General features: G+C 38.8%; 1 protein-coding gene across 1 annotated transcript in view; it reads right to left on the bottom strand.

Annotated features, from left to right (window-relative positions):
- The window catches only part of VPS41 (VPS41 subunit of HOPS complex), a 112,013-nt gene extending 100,147 nt beyond the window's left edge, over positions 1-11,866 (bottom strand). Inside the window, exons 1-2 of the mRNA XM_058825332.1 lie at positions 11,819-11,866; positions 8,041-8,079 (exon numbers count right to left, since the gene is read on the bottom strand). Of these exons, the coding sequence (XP_058681315.1) occupies positions 8,041-8,079; positions 11,819-11,839 (60 nt within the window). The 5' untranslated portion in view covers positions 11,840-11,866. The remainder of the gene's footprint in view (positions 1-8,040; positions 8,080-11,818) is intronic.
- Between the last annotated feature and the right edge of the window lie 7,777 nt (positions 11,867-19,643).

Raw genomic sequence — 19,643 nt, 5'->3', positions numbered from 1 at the left:
TAGAAAAGTCTCCGTAAATTAACAAGAGGGACTTCTCTCCCTAAGTGACCTAAAGAAAGACTATTCTAGAAGTGATAAACTGACTGAATTGTTTCTGTATGTTGTTAGTGAGAAACAAAAGATTGTAGGGGGGAGGAGAAGTGTTCTAAAAGTTTTATTCTGATTCTTATTATTCTTTCTTTCCATTACTGTTAATAAAGTTTTCTTTATACCCTTTCCAAGTTTCGAGCCTACTTTGCCTTCCTCCTAATTCTATCTCAGAACAAGAAATAAGTAAGTATATTCTAGTGAGTGCACTGGTATTTAACCAGTGCTAAAACCCACCACACCGACAAACACCAATTCTCTCCTGAGTCAGAGAAAAGGGAAAAGTGAAGACACATGAGAAAAGCATGAGAACACTAAGGTAGGTGAAAAAGAGGGAGGGAGAGGAGGAGGTGCTCCAAGTGTCAGAGCTAAAATTCTTCTGAAAGCTATGGTGAGGACAATAATACAAGTTTCCCTGTAATTCATGAAGTGCATGGGGGGGAAAGGCGTTCTGAAAGTTTATTTTAGTTCTCATTATCCTCTTTTAATTCTGTTAACGAATTTTTCTTCCTTTATACTTTTTAGAGTTTTAAGCCTGTTTTGCCCTTAAAGTGTTTTCTCCTAATCCTTATCTCACCCCTTGAGTTTTCTTTCCCCTCCCTCTGCTTAACTATAGCAGAAAAAATTAATAAATGATTCTCATAGGTGCACTGGCATTTGCCCAGCATCAACCCATCACACACCTCAAACTCATTTATTAAAGCTCCTCAAGTAGATGTCCCCATATTTGTTTTTTAGAAAGAAAAAACAAATGTTCTGTGTTCTAAAGTGATGCAAACACAGCTTCCCTGATTGGCCATTTCTAGGTCTTACCTGGCTTTCTTTCAGAAGAAAAAAAATCCAGAACCAAACAGAAGAAAGCACTCCATCCCCCACTATTTTGGATGATATATCCACCTCTGCTGAAGAATCAAGTGCCACAGAACAAACAAGGACAATTATTGTAACAGGCTGTGTAACTGTTATGAAGCGCAGCTTCATCATTACCATTTCTCCATCCCTAGGATATGGTTTCCAGACTTCAGCTCCTACCTCAGTGATAAAGGGACTATCTATGCTATTTTCAGAATTAGGATCCTAACTCAATTTCTATCAATGCAATGAAATCTCTAACATTAACAGAATACCAAGAAAAACTCAGACCAAGGCCTTTAACCCGGCTGCTTGACAATACCAAAACTGGAATACGGTTTTAGTGCAAGTTGTTGCTTTATTTACTGTGCTGAATTTAAATCCTAAGCACTTTACCAGACCCTCTGGAAGCTCACTGAGAGAACACAAATCTCTTTTCCTCCATTACTTTCATTAAAAAAAATTGTTCCTAAAGGAAAATTTTAACAAAGCAGAAAAAAAAAACAACTGGTTTAAGAATGAGAATAGCAAAGAGCATTTCATCCCGAAGTCACTGGTTCAAAAGCAGATAGAGCAATAGTGAATAAAAGCTAGAAACCCATTACAGTTTTCAACTTGTACAAGAAATCTGCAACTATTGGTACACAAAAAAGGCACGAAGACTGAAATTTCTAAACTATGACAGCATGTTTTGTGACTTATGCTGCTAAAAATATTTTCCCCTAATTCTATGGTTAAAATACAGTAATGGTAGTTCTGTGAAAAACATGAATAACCTCTGATCTCATTCCTTTACAACTGTTCATAAGGCAATCACCAACGCTTTTCCAGTACCTAGCTGTAAAATTGGTATATATGGATTAGGATGGTAAAATTTCACACAGCAACTTTCTGTTCTCACCATGCATTTTCCATAGGGATTTATTTAATACTCTGGGAAAATGCAGATATACACCAGGAGCATGGAATTAAGATTACATGGCTGCCTGTGAATGTCTCAAAATGGGCTGCATTTGCAGTATGAAATGACACAGATGAAAGACAAAACAGGGAGCATTTTATTTCTTCACAAAACTGTTGTGACATACAGAATATTAGACTATTTTTGCACAACACCAATTGAAGATTTACTCCTACAGATTTGAAGGAGCTGGGCATCAGCCAAGTTTCAAAGCGTAAGTAACACAGAGATGACATACTTGCCCATGACAAATCCTCATAAAATGGCATGTTTAAAAAAAATAGTAGTAGAAAGTCAATATAATATAATTTGGTTTCATTTGAACTACCTCAGTTTATTTTGCTGATGGTTTTGTGCATGAAAAAGAACACTTGAAACTTCCAAATCCACTTCAGTGTTCAAAAACACAGGATACATCCATCCACACCAAGTGCGCTTTATAGAGGCAGTACAGGATAGGCTGTTTCATCTTCCATGTCCAAATCCAATTCCAGCACAGAAAAATCCAAACTCAGTCCAAATATCAATGAAGCTACGGATTTCTACTTTTATTGTCCTTTTGCTGAGTAAGGAACTTGGGCAAACATTTGTTTCCCCTGTGAACACTATTCAAGCAACCCGGTTGCCACCTTGTGATCTACTGCATAGGAAATGCTGACAGTGCGGTTTTGAGAACAGCAGATTTTGAAGCTCACCTACCCACCACTGGGGAAGAGCTGAATTTCACCATTACTTTCTTTTTGCAGCCAGGAGTGTTATTCCATACAGTGAAATACATTTAATGCTTTGGGAAAGCCACGTCTTCATACTCTGCTAACACAGTAGCTTTGCAATTGCTTTTAATGTATGTAAGCACAGCAGCATTTTTACTTTTTATGTATTCCACAACACACAAATAGAACAGGCACTTCTGGTTAATATTAATAGCTCATTAAATGAAGTATTTAATTTTCATTCAAAACCAGAACATCTTAAAAGAATATTGCAATAATTCATTTCTTTCCTGCGAGCCAATCCTCTAATAATATTTATTATAATATTAGTTACTAGTCACTGCAAACTTGTTTTTCAAATTAATGCAGGAAAAGATTCCATTTAAACTTCAATAAATATTTTACTATGTTCACCCTACTGATTCAAACTGATAAATTATTTGCATGATACATTTCCTCATCAATAAGGAGAACTTAGTACTAGGAATTTATGTAACTTTTCCTTCCATTCTCCCCAAAAGGCCAATTTAATTTAAAGCCATACAGAGAGAAGCAATCTCTCTTCAGATGTCCAATATATGAAACAGAATATATTTTTTGAGCATTTTTCTCCCGTTTTACATTTTAAAAAATAATCTAGTGTACAACTATTCAGTAATAAGGAAAAGTGGCATGATTAAAATAATTACTTTGGAAAAGGTCAAACCGTAGACAAAAAAAGGCAACTCAGACTGAAGTACAGTAGCCACATCTACTTTTCAAGCATCCATTTTTCTTGCAATGCTGATGCCCCTTCAAATGCTACAATCCACAGAACAGCTTACCTCTTCCAGCCCAGTGCTCCACACCCCATGTTAAGAGAACGCTGTGATGGAAACACAATATGACAAGGAGCCTTTTTCACCAGATGCTTTATTTACTTGAAATGATTTAATTGCTTTGACCTAATCCAGACCCAACCTACAAGACTAAAACTTGGAGTGCACTGAAAAGAGAAAGAAAATATCAAGGCTTTTTAGTTGCCTTTTTTTAAGGCTTACATTTTCTCCTAGCTGTGTTCCTGCTCTGATCTGTTTTCAAAGCCCTAAAGAATAAACCACCACTAGTCTCAGTGGTAAAAGTGTATCAGAGAGGGATATTTCTAAACCACCAGAAATAGTTGGAGCACTGGATTCACCAGGAATTTCTACAATACCTTTCTTTCTACAAACTCTCATAGAATTTATTAATATAGTGTTTAAATAACTAATCAAGAAACTAAATGAACAAACATGTCCCTCTCCCAGGGTAACAGTGACCAAAACAGCAAAAAAATGTTAAGGGGACAAATAAAAAATGGAAGTGCTGGAATGAAAATATATGCAATACTGATAACTAACACATTGATGTGTCTGACAAAAACGCAAGAATACAGATATCAGTGTACTGTCTTTACAAAATACTATTCTAATACCTCTTGGCAGAACATCTGCACCCACATGGCTTTTTTTTTGTAGTTTAATAAACAAACAATTGCAAAAAAAAATTTCTGCTGTAGTGCAGCATCAAAAAAAGAAACAAAACCACAAACAGTGACTTATGCCTTACATAATCAAGTATCTTTTCTTGGGACATAGCACGCATTTATAATTCCAGGGACATTTGTTCTTGAAAGGGTGCTTCCTGTAAAAAAGTCACATGATGGATCAGCACAATCTGCTAATAATCCCTGTAGTAAATTAGAATGGAGGAGAAAATTTTAAGTCTTTTATTCTTTGCTAATTAGTTGGCAAAACATAACTATCTGTCTGACAGAAAACAGCTCAACTGAGAAAAGATTTTACAGCAACAGATGCATTGCAAGGAAGAAAAATAATTTGAAAATAAATTCAGATTCAGGCTGTACATAATTTATGGATATTTTTTCCCTCCACAGTTTCCAAATAGCCAAAAGCCTGATTACTTTGCTATCTACTTTTTAGATCTCATCAAATGTGACAGTCCAAACATATAGCTTCAGGTGCTATAAAACAAAATTAAGTAAGCCAATGAAACCACATTGAAACCAGGATTTTTCAGCCAAACAAACCTGCTCAGATCCACCCTTAAATCTGGCTGCATATGTGATGATTAGACAAGGTTGGGATAAGTAATGCAAATATACTTAAAAAAAAATTTAAAACCCAAAAAACCCCAAAACCCCATCAAAAAACACCAAAACCAAATGTCTAAAGCCAAACATACAAAAAGAAAATACCTGTGTTTCAAGACTGAGTAAAATTACTTCACAAAAGAAGGAGGTTTTCCCCTAAGAATTAAAGGACTATTAGATATACAGCTTCCTCATCATAGCCTGGCATAATATATTGTAGTCCAACTACGGGAAAAGAAAAAGGATGTAATACCCCAAATCAGATATAAGAACATGACAGGAAAGTGCCAACTGTACTGTAGTTACCAGGAAAGAAATGTAACAACACTTCTACAAGTGCTACCAGTTCTACAAATTTTACTAGTAATTTCAGCTATTTCTATATTGAAAGAAAGATCTGAACAAATGCACTATCTCTGCTCATTGATACCTTTGCATTTTACACACTCAAACATCTGAGAAGTATTTTACACCAGGGCAGCCTTAGGAACTCAATTTCCTGTGCAGCCATTGCTGGAACCAAACTTACATTGATGAGCTTTCAGATGACATACATTCAAGACAATCAGTTTTTGCAGACTTCCACATCTGAGGCTTACTATCAAGTTCTACCACCAAGTCTGTGCAAATGGGCATCCTGGCAATTGTTAAAGAGCCTGTCCTTCCAAATAAACCAAGCAGGGAGCAAAACAGCACTAGAATCTTATTTGGTAGAAGATGCTAAAGGAATGATAGAAAGAGAGTTCCTGCATGAGATAGAATTAATGTATATTTGATCCTTTGCTAAAATAATGGCACAGAAGGGTAAAAACATCAGAAAAAAAAATCCATACTTATTTACACATCTAGGGGTATAATTTACTCAAAATTGGAAATTTTAATATTGCATTTCTCCCTAACAGAAAGCACATCTATAATGTAAGTCGGATGTGTGTCATGTGCCCTCTGGAATAATTAGTAACAATATTCAACAATATTCAAAATTCATACAAAGAATTTAAATTAATTTTATTGCAAGAGTAACTGTATATGTAAAAATTTTTAGTACTATGGTAAGATGTCTATGAAGTCCATGCCATAAATATATTTTTAGTGGCTAAAACAACACAGGCTGCAGGAATCAGAGTCTCTGATTCTAGAACCACCACCATAAAATACATCCCTGATTATTCAAACTACAGGCCATTCAGAAGAAATAATTACAGTTTTATGATCACAAGAGTTAGGAGTGAAGCCATCAGTTTGATCTAAGCTCTGACCATACTTCAAGTAATATAAGCAAGCACTGACAACATTTTTACACTTTGTGCTTTTACCATTTTGGCTTTATCTGAACAATCTTTAGAAACAGTCCAATCAGTTTCATTCCATTAGCTATTTGCTGATTGTTATAGATGGGTAACATGATAGTTGGCTCTCACAATAAAGAGATGACTATTATGTGCATGTTAAGAGAAGTTTTATCAATGTATAGTATTGTTATTGTGATTTGTTGGTTAGATGTCCTCTGTTCTCTCCATAGTCCCTCCCGGTCCTGTTCCCAAGGGACAGCCTTGGTAATGGGGACATGTGGAAGGAGGGCAGATGCCTGTGCCCCTCGCAGGGGCATTTGGGAGGGGGGCAGGCTTGTCACTAGGAGACACAGCATGGCAACACCTGACCTCCAACCAAGCTGTAAGAAAGTGATCTCCACCAGTAAACGGCGAAGAAGAGTTGACTGACAGGCTTTAAGAGGGGACAGGGCTGTCCAGTGCAACCCCCGGGGTGTAAAACACAGAGCGGCCATTCTGTAGGCCAGCTTGTGGCTGCTGGGTCACCTACTCCAAGCATGCTGTCCTTCCTTATTCACTCATTTGTTGTATTTTGTTAAGCTTTTAATAAACCTTTGAAATTTTTAAAAGTGAGGACTCATTTCTCATACTGATGATCAATGTACTAAAGACTAGACTTAAAGATGGCTAATGCAAAGCATTTTCATAGACATTAGAATGACAATTGTTCTTTAGACCCAATATCTGCATTCTCAATATAGAAATTTTCTTTTCACTTCTCTCTGCATGTGAAATTAACATTAAGAATAGATGTCAACTTTAACATAGGTCTAGTTGAAATTTTGGGACTTTAAATTTTGTGAAAGATGCATAATGCCTATTTTTCTTAAGGGAAAAATTAGTAAACCTCCACCAACCTGGCAACCCATTTGTGATTAATTCTGCTGTAAATAATGATTTGCTAAAGCTGAAATCTTGAAAGGCCAGTAAAAGTGCCATTTTCTCATTGCAATAAGCTTTAAGATAAAAAAAGCACCTCAGCAGGTAAGTATCTGTGCTCACTATCCTGTGAATGTCAAGCCTCGAGAGGATTACTATTCTACTGACACATTGCCCAGTGATTGTTTATCTCCACATCACAAAGCACTATTCAGAATGAAGGCATTTCACACTGGACAAAAAAAAGTCTGGCCTGGGCAGCTGTTCCACAGAGCAATGTTAAAGGGCCAAAAACCTCTGCTTCTCACCAGTATTGCCATTCAGTGCCACTGAAGACAACCACTCAACGGCAAAAAGAAAAAAAAAAAAATCTCACAAGAAACAAAGCCCCCTTCCACTGCAAAAAGATTTTTTCAGAATCCACCACTACAGTCTCTGCACTATCCGCTGTCATAGAAATGAGGATTTCTGTCTGCTTAGCGCTTAAACCCAGCATGGAGATTTGTCCCTTGGTGAAAAACAAAATCTTCCTGAGAGCTTTATTTATAACATTACTGCTCAGAGACAAGCTCTTAACTCTCTCCAGCTTCCTTCCTCTCTTCACTGCAGGCCCCCCTTTTCCCATCACCTACAGCAGTGTAGGCAGACCTCTCCAGAAAATGAGACAATTGTTGACAAAACATCATCTTAAGAATAGAGAGTCTACAGGACATGATTAAGTTGAGATTGTGAAGCTATTAAAGCCACAAAGTAATTACCTGGATGCAGTATTACTGCATATATAATTATACTTACAAATTTTCATTTTATCAAAACAGAAGCAAATGCACTTCAATTTATCTCTCAACATAAATAATTATACAATAATGGGGTGAATGTGTTTTTTTTAATATAAAGAAGCTTCTAATAGCAATTCACAGCTTCTTTTTAATAATTTAAGATCAGAGTAACAATCCTTGGTACATAATACTGGCCAAATTTCTAAAAACAACCACTGAAATAGTATTTTTCACTCCATATTGACAAAAAAAACTAGCACTGACCATGCTGACAAATCTGAGTATGAAACATGTTAAGAAGGGTTACCTCAGATTCATCTGTTGATTCCTCGTAAGACCTGGTTTCCTGAAAAGGACACAAGAAACAAAGGTGTAAATAGCTATGCATATACATAACAGAGCAGTATTTCCCTTTAAGAAGTACTTTTAAACCCTTACTAAGAAATGAAAGACAAAGCAGAAGCAACTCAAAGTTCAGAGTTTCCATCCTTGTCATTCATACTGGATTTGTGCTTGCACTCTCATTTCAGTGTCTCAGTGAGACTCAGGAGCAGCAGGGACTCTGCTGTTAGTTACCCTAAAAGGGAGAGTGACTGGGGGATCTGAGAATCTGTCCCTGAGATTATCCTCCCCTCTTCCAGAAGCAGTAGTAAATTTTGCAAAGAAACTGCCCATATCTTGACTTTCATGGCAGAACAGCATTCTCAAGTTATCCACAAGCCCCCTCGGCTATTTAACTATTTAGCTGTTAATAGACTTATTTTAAACTTTAATAATTTCAAACCATTTTCCATAGAAATCCAGCATTCAATGACTTTCTCCTTCCCATGTGATGTTAATGCAAGATGTGGCTTTCTCCTGCCTTCGAAACAACTGTACCTTTAAAACATCTCTCTGGCAAGATGATTCTTTCTACCCTGGAAAAAAATTTTTTTAAGTCAACTCCAGCTCATCTCTCATCTGCTCACTGAGAAAATCTGCTGATGAAATGCCTCCTCAAAGAAGTCAGCAAAACTAAGATTTACTTAACGTATTTATCTTTATCAATAGCAATAAAGGATTACAACTAATACACCAGCAGTGAATGTAAGCATTTTAACAATAAAATATGATATAAACAAAGAACAAGTAAGAGAGAAAGCAGCATTTCAAATCTGATGAAGGGAGTCTTTGAAGAGTAAGATTAATAGGTACAGAATTCCACCAGACCAGACAAAAAAAAATAAATTACACCCTTACCAACAGCTTAGAGAAAAATGGAAAAGGGAGAAAATTTAATGCACTGACAACCAGTGTAAATTTTTGTTTCTCATATTTATTTCTTTTCTATGTTTATATAATGCACTGATTCTGACCTGTACACCAAAAGCAAAGGCTTCCTTTTCATTAGTGGAGGCTCACATTGATGCCCATCATGACCATGACAGCAGATGGGACAGAAGCAAAGCAGCACTCCTACTGGCTACTGGAAGCTTCATGCAAGGTGTTACCACAATCACTGACATCCATTTAGTCCATTTTACACACTACAGACAGACTCACCTCTAAAATACACATCCTATAGAAGGGTTATCAGTGTAGTCTACACTTGTGTCATGAATTGGGAAATTGCAAGTAAAAAGTACATGGGAATCAAGGGAAGATGGAGTAAAATCCTGGCATCCTTTGAAGTTTAGGTTGAACTTTGCAAGCCCAACTGCTTGTCTGTTGATCTCCCAGTCTCCAATCACAAGCTGCTGTAACTTTTCAGGAAATTACAATTTTGTTACATGCAATCTTTGTGCATCTTAACAATAACCAAGTGAGAACTGAACTACAACAGTGTGGTGTAATATTGCCAGCTGACTGGATGAGCTAGAACAACACACAAAGTCCAACACAAAGTATCATCAGATTGCTAATAAAAAATGATGATTTTCTCTTCTGAATAGCAAGAGCAACCTACTCAAATCCTTAATAAATCAAAATTAATAGCACTATTGTTGTGGTATTTTGTGGTATTCACATAGAGTGGGGGAAAAAAAAATCTCTCCCAAACAAAGGAATTACAGCAAGTGACATTTCTGCTAGTGCAGCTACACCAACTACATCTGCCCCTCATGGTTCCAATTGTTTTTGTTGTCTAGGAACAGAAACTTACTTTCAGGATGAATTCACTGTCTAACACCGTGCTGTCAGACCAACACACGTGCAGGATGGAGTTATAAGCTCACTTACTGAGACAGCAGCTGGTCCTCACACCCACCTGAGCCACTTAACTGAGCCACAAGTTATGTGCAAGGCATCCCTAGAGGATATTGACATATAAAATTAGGGCACGCCAGAAATTGATTCCAATAATCAATCCATGTGAACTAAGAAAATATCTATCTATTTTTATTTAGGACATCTACCCTGGTATCCCTACTATATTCACAAGGCACTGCAATATCAGATACTACATTTCATAAATGGCATACTAATACAGGTAAATGCTTCATGGCATTTATGTTTTACTGCAAAAAAATAACATAGAAAAAAATCAAAGGGAGCTTTGGCTTAGGAAAGCAATGCAAATATTGTATTTGTTCTCTGACAAGAACTTAGCTGAAGGTGCTTAGAATTGATACTTACCTACAAACTCACTTTGGTAGCAACTTACTATGAAAAGCTTTTTCCCTGGGTTTTCCTACTTGTTTAGGCAAACTTGAACAGTAAACTGTAGTTATGATTGCCCTGGGGCTTTGTTAGGTTCCTTTGCCTTGCCTCCCAATGCACGAACTGAAAGCATTATCCTCCACTTACACTTTTTAGTAGCCTTGTAACTGTGGAAAGGAAATCCCTAAAAAGGGATTTGTAGACAACCAGAATCCAAAGTCATGTAGGAATAGCAGTCTTTAGCAATCTCAGACTCTAGGGGAAAATCAGCAGTACACTTCAGGCAGCTGACAAACACTGTTGCTAAAGTAGCCCCAGAATGAAGTAAGGGAACACAGATCAGGAAACCATAGAAATATGAAGTAATCTCTCACCATTATAATCTCTCACTTAAAAGATCCAACATAACTTCTCAAAATATTCTTAACTGGGCTCTCCAGTATGATGGGTAAAGGGTTTTCCCTTCCCCTGGTTTCACAAACACTGTATGTAATCCACTATGTGTTTAGGCTCATAATGTAAACCTGACAGAAGTTGAAAGATACAAAAGTTGAGTTTTACAGAAACACACGCACAACACACACACAGCCCTTTCAACAGAGGTGTGCATGCTACCCACAGGAAATAAACTGAAATGAATAAAGTAACTCTCCTGTCACAATCCAAAGAGAGCAAAACATAGGCTAGTTTAATCTACTGTATTGTTAGAGAAGACTTGTCCAAGTTTGTTTCATCCTTCCAAAGGTTGTCACAGTTAAAAACTCATCAGTCTTGGGGGAAAAAATTCTCCCCCAAGGAAGCCAAGCCCTCCCAACAAAACTCTGTCAGCAGGGAAGGTGCAAACCAGATGCTCTCACTTTCTCACGGCCAGTTACCTTGAAGTATTTCCAAGACTCTCTCACTTTTGGGCATTTATGACTGACAAATACTGCACAGCTCAGCTGTCTGTTCAAATACTGGCTCAGCAAACAAGCATTTAGAAAGTACCTGAAAAGGCCAGGAACTGCATTTTTTCCTTTATTTTAATTTTTTCTTGGGAAAGAGCAATCTAGGGACGGGGAGCTTTAGGAGAACACCCGATTAAGGAAACAGCACCAAAATCCTCAAGTTTTTTTCTCAGAAAAAATTCCCTTGTTGAAATGCACTTGGTCATGTCTCTCTGTCCCTCGGCAGAGACAGCTCTTGGCTCCACAGCGGCGTCGGACGCACTTCTAAACCCACCCTCCCGGGCAGACGCCGGCTCCGCTGCCTCCATCTTCCCTCCCACGGCCCCGCACCCCGCAGGGCTGGCTGCCGGCCTCTGCCCCTGGCACAGGCACTGTCCCACTGTCCCACTGTCCCTCCGCCCCTCCGCTCCCAGGTGCCCCCGCCCCGGTCCCGCGCTTCCGCCGTCCCGCTCTGTGCCGCGCTCCTCGGCGCTGCGGCCACAGTGCATTGACAGTCTCTACCTTCTCCCCGGCTTCCGCCATGGCGCAGCCAGGCAGCTGTCATGGGAGGGCAGGAAGCCGGCGAGGCGGAGGCACTCTGGGAAATGTAGTTTCGGCGGGAAGCAAGCGTTTCCTTCCCTCCCCCCCGCTCTTTTTCGTTCCTCAGCCCAGTTGAAGTGCGGTGGCGATGCTGTACAAAACGGAGGGCGCAGCCCAGCTAAGTTTCCTCTCCACCTTCCTTAGCTGCGAGACGCTTTTTTAAGCTGAAACCCATCGATTCTCTGAGGGAGAGCAGCATGATCTCCTAGCTCCATGGTACACCCAGCTGTGATGAGACTGAAGGCAGCCACCGCAGTGCTTGATGAGCTGGCGCCTGATCAGGGTTCGGGTGTAGTGAAGCCAAGAGCCATTGAGAGCCTGCCTGCTGCCGCTGTTGTGTGCAGCACTGCCAGTGCTCCCGGTCCGGGCCCTTTAATTGTCATTGTTATGTTTGCCCAATTATCCCATCATAAAAAAACCCCAAACAATATTAAAAGTAGTAGCAATTTTAACTGAATCGTTAAAATAAAAAATATAAAATTGGATACAATATAATTTGATTAAAATAAGGGATAATTTGGTTCCAATAATAGCGCATAAGCAAAAGATAACCGTGAGGTACGGAGTGCAGGGCTCTTGGACCCTTGCCACATCACGTATAAGTTTGCCAAGTAAAGATTCCCCCCTTTTATGCCATGTGTCAATGCCATCTTCTCCTATTTTCGGTTCGTCATACTTCTATCTCCGCCTTCATTACCACCTTTACCACGCATGCGCCGCCACTCAATTTAGTGGCACAAGTCTTTGGGGGTCGTCTGATGAAGATTTCGTAGTCTTCATCTGTGTCCTTTAATTCACCTTTGGGTTACACATGCGCATCAAGCCAGTACAATGTAAGCCAAGACTAACATATCACTAGATCTACATATCAAAGCAATAAATCCCTTATAATTAGCATTTTCTAGGGCCCAACCAGGTTTTGCTCATTTTTAGCAACTGTATCTTCAGCTTCTTTCCTGTGGTCCTTGAGAACATCTGCTGGGAGTGGGGGTGGAGCCCCTCCTCTCCCTCTCTTCTTTGGTATTACAACTTTTAACTATTTTATTATTCCCAAATATTAATTACTGTGTCTATATTGATTAATGTTTCAATTTTTATCAGCATGAATCATACCTATTTATCACATCATCCATCTCAGTAGCGCCTTGTCAAGCACAGCTCCGGTGGCCATTATATCCTCCGGTTTCCATCAGAGCCTACGTGTAGCAGCTTTGGTCCTCTTTGTACTTTTTACTTAATCATGAGTATTGAAATGGCCCACACTAATGTCAGGAGAAGGATTTCAGAAGCCTAAATGTCTTCTACAATTCTGGAAGCTGCTGCATCTTGATTTTTAAAAACATAAAATAAGACTTGACTGTCTTTGTTGTACGCAAGCGGCTTTCTTTATGTGTTACAAACATAATTGAAGCTAAGAAACAATAGGCAGAACTTTTATGGTTTGGGTTTTGCCTTTGGAGCTATTTAGAATCTAAAGTGGAGCTACAGTGTTATGCATCCTTGGGTTCGAGGCCATGAATTTAAGAATGAGCAGTGCAGTTTACCTTTGGCAATAAAAGAGAAATCTTATAATACCACACTGCTAAACCTTAAGGCCATACAGTTAATTGCAAGAGACTATTACCTTGGCTATGAAAATAATGTATATCGTTGCTATACCTTTAGAAACCAATTGCCAGAATTTTGGCTGAGGAAAGCTAGAACTGTTCTTTAAAGTCACACTGAAAGTGGTACACATGGTTGAGAGAGAGGTATCAAAGTTACAGTTTCAGTGCAAGAGCATATGAAAATAGCTATCCTGAATAAATTTAATTTGAAAATTATAAAAGAAACTATCTTTTTTATGGATTGTTATGGACTGTCAAAGTGCCATGGCAAGGAAGTGTTTAAAGGTCATCCAGGCCATATAAACCATAGGATATCTACAGATAAAGAGATGCTTGCCTGACATTGTACAAAATATTGTTGAGACCACACCTGGATATAATTGTAAATTTGGAGTGACCTTTGTTACAAAAAAAACTAATTGAAACTGGAAGGGACCAAAGTGTGGGATCTCAGCACCTCAGGATGGAGGTGCAGAGTGGCCGAGAACACCCTTGGGGGGCTCGGGAGTCCTGGAATGTTGCCAGAAGTGTCTGGTGGCTGGACTTTGATCCGACACAGGAGATGACGCCTGTATGAGGACTGGGAAGGTTTCACTGGGTGAATTGTGAAGGGATAAGTTAGTTAAAGTGTAAAACACAGGGTTTAGGATTTTGGTACAGGGGGGTCTAAAGAAGTAAGATGGAGGAATTGGGGCGTGTCCTGTTCTTCTTCTTCTTCTTCTTGGCCTCCATCTTCTGTGGTGATGGTGGCACTTTGGGATTGGTTATTACTAGAAGTGCACCAGTTAATAAGGGTAGAAGGTATTGGGGAAAAATGATAAATATTGTATACGTAACTTCGGGTATAAAGATAAGTGACTGCCCCGGGGCCTTGCAGTGTGCCCATGGCTGGCTTGCTGTGCAGACCTCTGTCGGGCTGAAAGAAAATCTTTTAGATAAACAATTAATAAACACCGAGACCGAGACAAGATCAGAAGTCTCTCCTCGTCCTTTGAAGCGCCGGGCTCTTCAAGGCCATCCCTGGGCCTTTCCAGGCCACCTAGACAGCACAGAAAACTTACACCAAAGGACCACTTTTAGGGTCTGATGTGTTGGAGAAGACTGATGAAAAAGAAGGGCTTAGCAACTTCAGTCTAGCAATAAAAGGGATCTGAAGAGGAAGAACTATTAAAGTAAAATGTATGAGATCAAATCAGTATCAGATATTTTCAGTACATTTAGGCTAGAAATGAGAAATAGATTCCCATGTGTCAGACGTACATGGTCCTCAGAAGAATCTTGCTGGCAAGGAATTTAACTGATTTCAAGATGAAACTTAATAAACTTAAATAAGAGATTGTAAGAGGTGTTTGCTGACAGCTGTGTGGCTTACCCAGAATGCTGCCCATTATAGGCCCATTCAGTTCTTCTTGAATCTTAGTCCTGTTCAGATCAAGTGAAAGAATATATTATTGCTGTCAGTGGAGCCAGGATTAGTCCTTTAATATGTAATGCACAAGCTATATTTTCTGTTATTTGACACTGTGTATACCTTGTAAAAGGAAATTTTGCCAATGAGGTTTTTCCCTACTTTCAGTGGAAAAACCAAAACCCCTCAATAGGTTGACCAAAACCCCTCAAAACCCCTCCCCAGTACCCCCCTTTTTTCCTTTTTTTCTACATCAACAGGTATTTTGTGGCACTTTTTAAACTGGAAAGAGCATTAGTAACTGACTTTGTAAGTGCCAAGAAAAACAGAATGTAAGGGAAAGGATGGCAGATCTTGTAACCTTTGCTATTATAACAGCTAACGGTGTACATTTGTTCATTTTTCACAAACTGAGCCATCAAGGAACAGCTGTTCTTGTTTTCATTGCACACAGAATAAGTAGTATAAACAATGTGATTTACTTATAGTGTGCTGCTTATTTCTGGCAGAATAGCGCAAAACTAATTCTTTTGTTATTTAGATTTATGGTATGAATTCAATCTGCCATGATAATAGGTTTTTATTATGTCAGGAAAATTTAACATGTTTGCATCTGATTCTGCCACCCCTTCCACATCTGCCCTCCAGAAGAGCCGAAAGTCATCTACAAGCAATGCCATCAATAGGTTTTAAAACCTTTCAGCTCCTCCCACAAATTACTCAGCATCCTTCAGATTTGGGCCTGAGAACAGTCAACCTTTGGAGATAAAAAGCTTAAGCATAGTTCAGCATAAGTGGGAAATATAGCACTGCCTAAGGGAAGTAAATGTTCTGTCCTAACCTTAAAACCTACTTGCATTCTGTCTGCCAGCATAGAACTGAAGTCTGGGTTAAATTAGTTGTACTAGAGGTAGAGATTTGTGATGTCTGGTGAGATTATAGATGCTTTGAGGTAGAGCATTTTGGCTCAGATTCACCTCGTGGTAGGTGGCTGTACTTTATTGCTTAGTTTTAACTTGGTTCACTTACACTCTTCATAAGTATCTAAATAAATGTTTTAGCCATACCATAATGCCTTTAATGTTCTTAGTGCCTATTTCAATGCACAGCTTCCAGTGGATGGGAATTCTGCAGGACATTTCTAACAGGATGATGACATACCAGCCAGTTTGAATTTTAAAAATTTAACTCTGTCAGGAGTGTCTGATTTATTTTTTTGCCACAGAAAGCAGAATTAGCATTGAAACTTGGACCTTGACCAACATTCAGACTTCAAATAGTATTAAATTTTTTCTGTCTTGCTTTAACACACTTTTTCTCTGTGAAAGTGAGAGACTACTGTGAAACATAGCAAGTAGCAAGTATCCTTTGGTATATTACTGTATTTCAGTCTCCAAGAGCTCTCAATTGCATTGGAGTAAAACTAATTCATCCAACAAAATGTTCAGCTGGGTTATCTCTCACCCCTCTCATCCCCACTTCTTCAGTTAAAAGAAAAAAAGGTGATGTTGTCTCTAAGTTAACAGTGTTTAAAAACACTATGCTGTATAAAGCATAGATAATGTTGTCAATACAATGAAAGTTCAAAGATTTTCCTCTTTCTGTTGGTTTGTTTGTAGAAATAAACTTACAAGGACTTTTTTTTTTTTTTATCCCTGCACTGAAATAATTATTTCTGTAAGACACTTTCAATTTATACTATAGCTTACATAATTATAATTTTGAATATGTTCAGGAACTTTGCACTTTAATACCAATCCTGTTTGACTTGCTAGCAATATAGTGTTGTGCAGTTACTTACTTTTTTCTTCTTAATCCATATCTAAAATTTATTTACAACATTTCTTCGTGAAATAAGTATCCTAACAATGACTATAAAAAAAATCAGTTATAAATTTAAAACATAGTAGTAACATGTAGTTAACATGTAACTCATAGTAACATGATAGTAACTGCCATCATAGTAACTGCCTTCATGGTAACTGCCTTCTTCAACTGACGCTAAAGATAACTCCAGAGTAATTTACAGTATCATCAAGAAGGCAAGGTAAGAAATAGAAGTATGCATAACTACTATGTTCCACCACTGCAGTGTGTTAAAAATAAGTTTAAATGATCAGCTACTTTTATTAAAATGAGAGTGGTAAAAAAATCAGAAAGATTATTACAAATTCTTTAAAATAGTTGAACTTTATTCCCTGACATTTAAAGATTTTCTTGAATTACAGTAAATTGTTTTCAAATCCTTCAGGAATAATATTCTCATCAGTCTTTTCTTTCTTCCTCTGACCTTCCCTCCCATCTGTCTTTCTTTTGCTCACTTTCCTTGTCTTTGCTCTCAGGCAGTCTTTATTGAAAGATACCTACTTGTGCTGTGTAGAACACACAAAGAAGATGAAAAAATGTGAAGCACAGTAAACAACATAAAGCCATTTATTAAAGATAAACAAGGGCTATTATAAAGGGAGAGGTAGGTAGTAAGGGATCCTACTAAAAAACTTATAGTTGAATATAAAAAGGATCTTGTAGAGAAGGGTAAAGTCTGAAATTGAAAATTTATTGTGCTGTGAGAAAATGTCATAGATCTGTAGATTATGAAGCCAAATGGGAATAGTGCTGTTATTTAATCTGACCTCCTCCCTAACATTGGCCATGAGATTTACCTGAATTAATTATTCTTTGTACCATTTTTTAAAACAGGAAACATACCTTGACATAACATTTTCAACTACATAAAAGTCCCTGCACTCCTGCTAAATCATTTCAAGAGCAGTTATGCTCACTGCTAGAAAAATCAAGAATACAAAAGAAATAAAGCAGCAGTGCATCTATCTTGGTCTTCCACACTGGTGATAGGATGCAGTCTGGGGAGACCATATACCTCTGAGCTTCACTCCCTTGTCTTATCCTAGGCAGGATAAGATATCCATCCTATCTACAGGCATGGAATTAGAGGTGTTAGAAGACACATCCCTGACTGCTCCTTTTCATATCTTCCTCCTCTGAGGAAAATCTCAGCCTTTCTGGATCTGGTGACACTGAGGCTCCATGGGAAAGAAGAAGACTGCAGTAAAGGAGGGGAATTAGGATATAGTCTCCAAATTTATTATTGCTCTTAAAGGTGTGCTATTAAAGGAGGGCAAACGTGAACCCAATATAGGAGCCATTGGCCTATGGGGAGGTGAAAGAACTGTGTAAGGCTGCTAGAGAGTATGGGAAGGGATCACCTTACTTCAACACCTTAATTTGGGCTACTTTCACCACACATGACATAGTGCCCCATGATATGCAGTACATAATGACCATGCTGTTATCCCCTACAGAATACACCCTTTGGGAAGGAAAGTAGACTATGCTAGGGACCAAGCATGGGCAAATTTAACTTTAGATCGCCTCACAGAAGAAGGGGCACACACCCAACCCAATGACCAAGCTGTGTGCCTCCCTAGACCTGTCCTAAATGACATCAAGGATGTGGCCAGAAAGGCCCTTATGCAGGTGCTCAATAACAGTACCCCTAACCTGGACTTTGTGGACATCAGACAAAGGCCTAATGAACCCTACATGAAATTTATTGATAGACTCAAAGTTGCAGTCAAAAGACAAATTTTGCTAGAATGGTACTCAGAAAGCTAGCTGTCTCCAATGCCAACCCAAAGTGCAAAAGGGTTCCACGTTCTTTACCACTTGAGCCAGAACCTACTTTGACACAAATGATACAGGCTTGCCTCAGAACACCAAAACACTCAGTCACTTTTCAGGCACAGGTGGTAGGACAAGGAATTGCAGAAGCTTTTGCCACAATGCGAGTCATCCCTCAAAGGCAACAGCAACAGAACCCAAAGCTTTGCTTTTGATGCAGCAAAAAGGGATATTTCATAAAGGACTACCCCCAGTGAGGAGCAAACCTCACTCCTATGACTTGTAGACACAAAAGAAATTATCAAAGCACTAACCAATTCTGCACAAAATGGGGAAGTTTTAGCAGGCTGCCACCAGGAAACTTCCAGCGGAGTGCAGGATGGCCCTGCACAAGGACACAAATAACCCAGCCATCAATGCCTGCCATTAGAGAAGGGCAAGTAGCCCAAAGCTTCAGTGCACCATTTTAGGGTATCCAGTAGCCTTGCCTATAGGTGCTATGCTGGGTTTGGGAAGCGCCAAGCCAGTAATGTTGACAGATTACTCAGCAGACTGCATCTCCACTGGACAGCTTGAGCCTAAAGATCAGCCACAGGAGCTGCTAATGTGGGGAACTACAGGTCAAAAACTGAGATATTCTTTTTGTTTTACCATCATTACTATCAGCAATTTCACAACAGGAGATTGCAGTATTAGCTGTGTATCCTAATCCACCTTGTTTTTTTCCCCAAGGACTACAAATTGCACAAGCAATCTTACCCCCTAAACAAAACATCGACAGCACACCAAAATCCCTAGTAATGGGGACTCAAGTCCCCATTACTATGCAGCAGACCTCAATTAACTTGCACTTTAGAATTTAACAACAAGAAAATTATATTAACAAGGCTAGTAAGCACCAATGCGGACATGACAGTCATCTCACGATCCAAGTGGTCCCTGGAGTGGACTCTCATGGAGCTGCACTCCAGCAATACCACTAGACCATGCTACCACAAAGTATGAAGAATTCTCCAACCATCTCCCAGTGTTTTGTCACCAAGGTGTTAGATGTGTTCTGCAAGAAACACCCACAGACCATCATCTACCA

The sequence above is a fragment of the Ammospiza caudacuta genome, chromosome 1 (assembly GCF_027887145.1).
Source record: "Ammospiza caudacuta isolate bAmmCau1 chromosome 1, bAmmCau1.pri, whole genome shotgun sequence".
Lineage (NCBI taxonomy): Eukaryota > Metazoa > Chordata > Aves > Passeriformes > Passerellidae > Ammospiza > Ammospiza caudacuta.
Note: the sequence above shows the minus strand (reverse complement) of the source record. Positions and strands in the feature narration are given on the sequence as shown.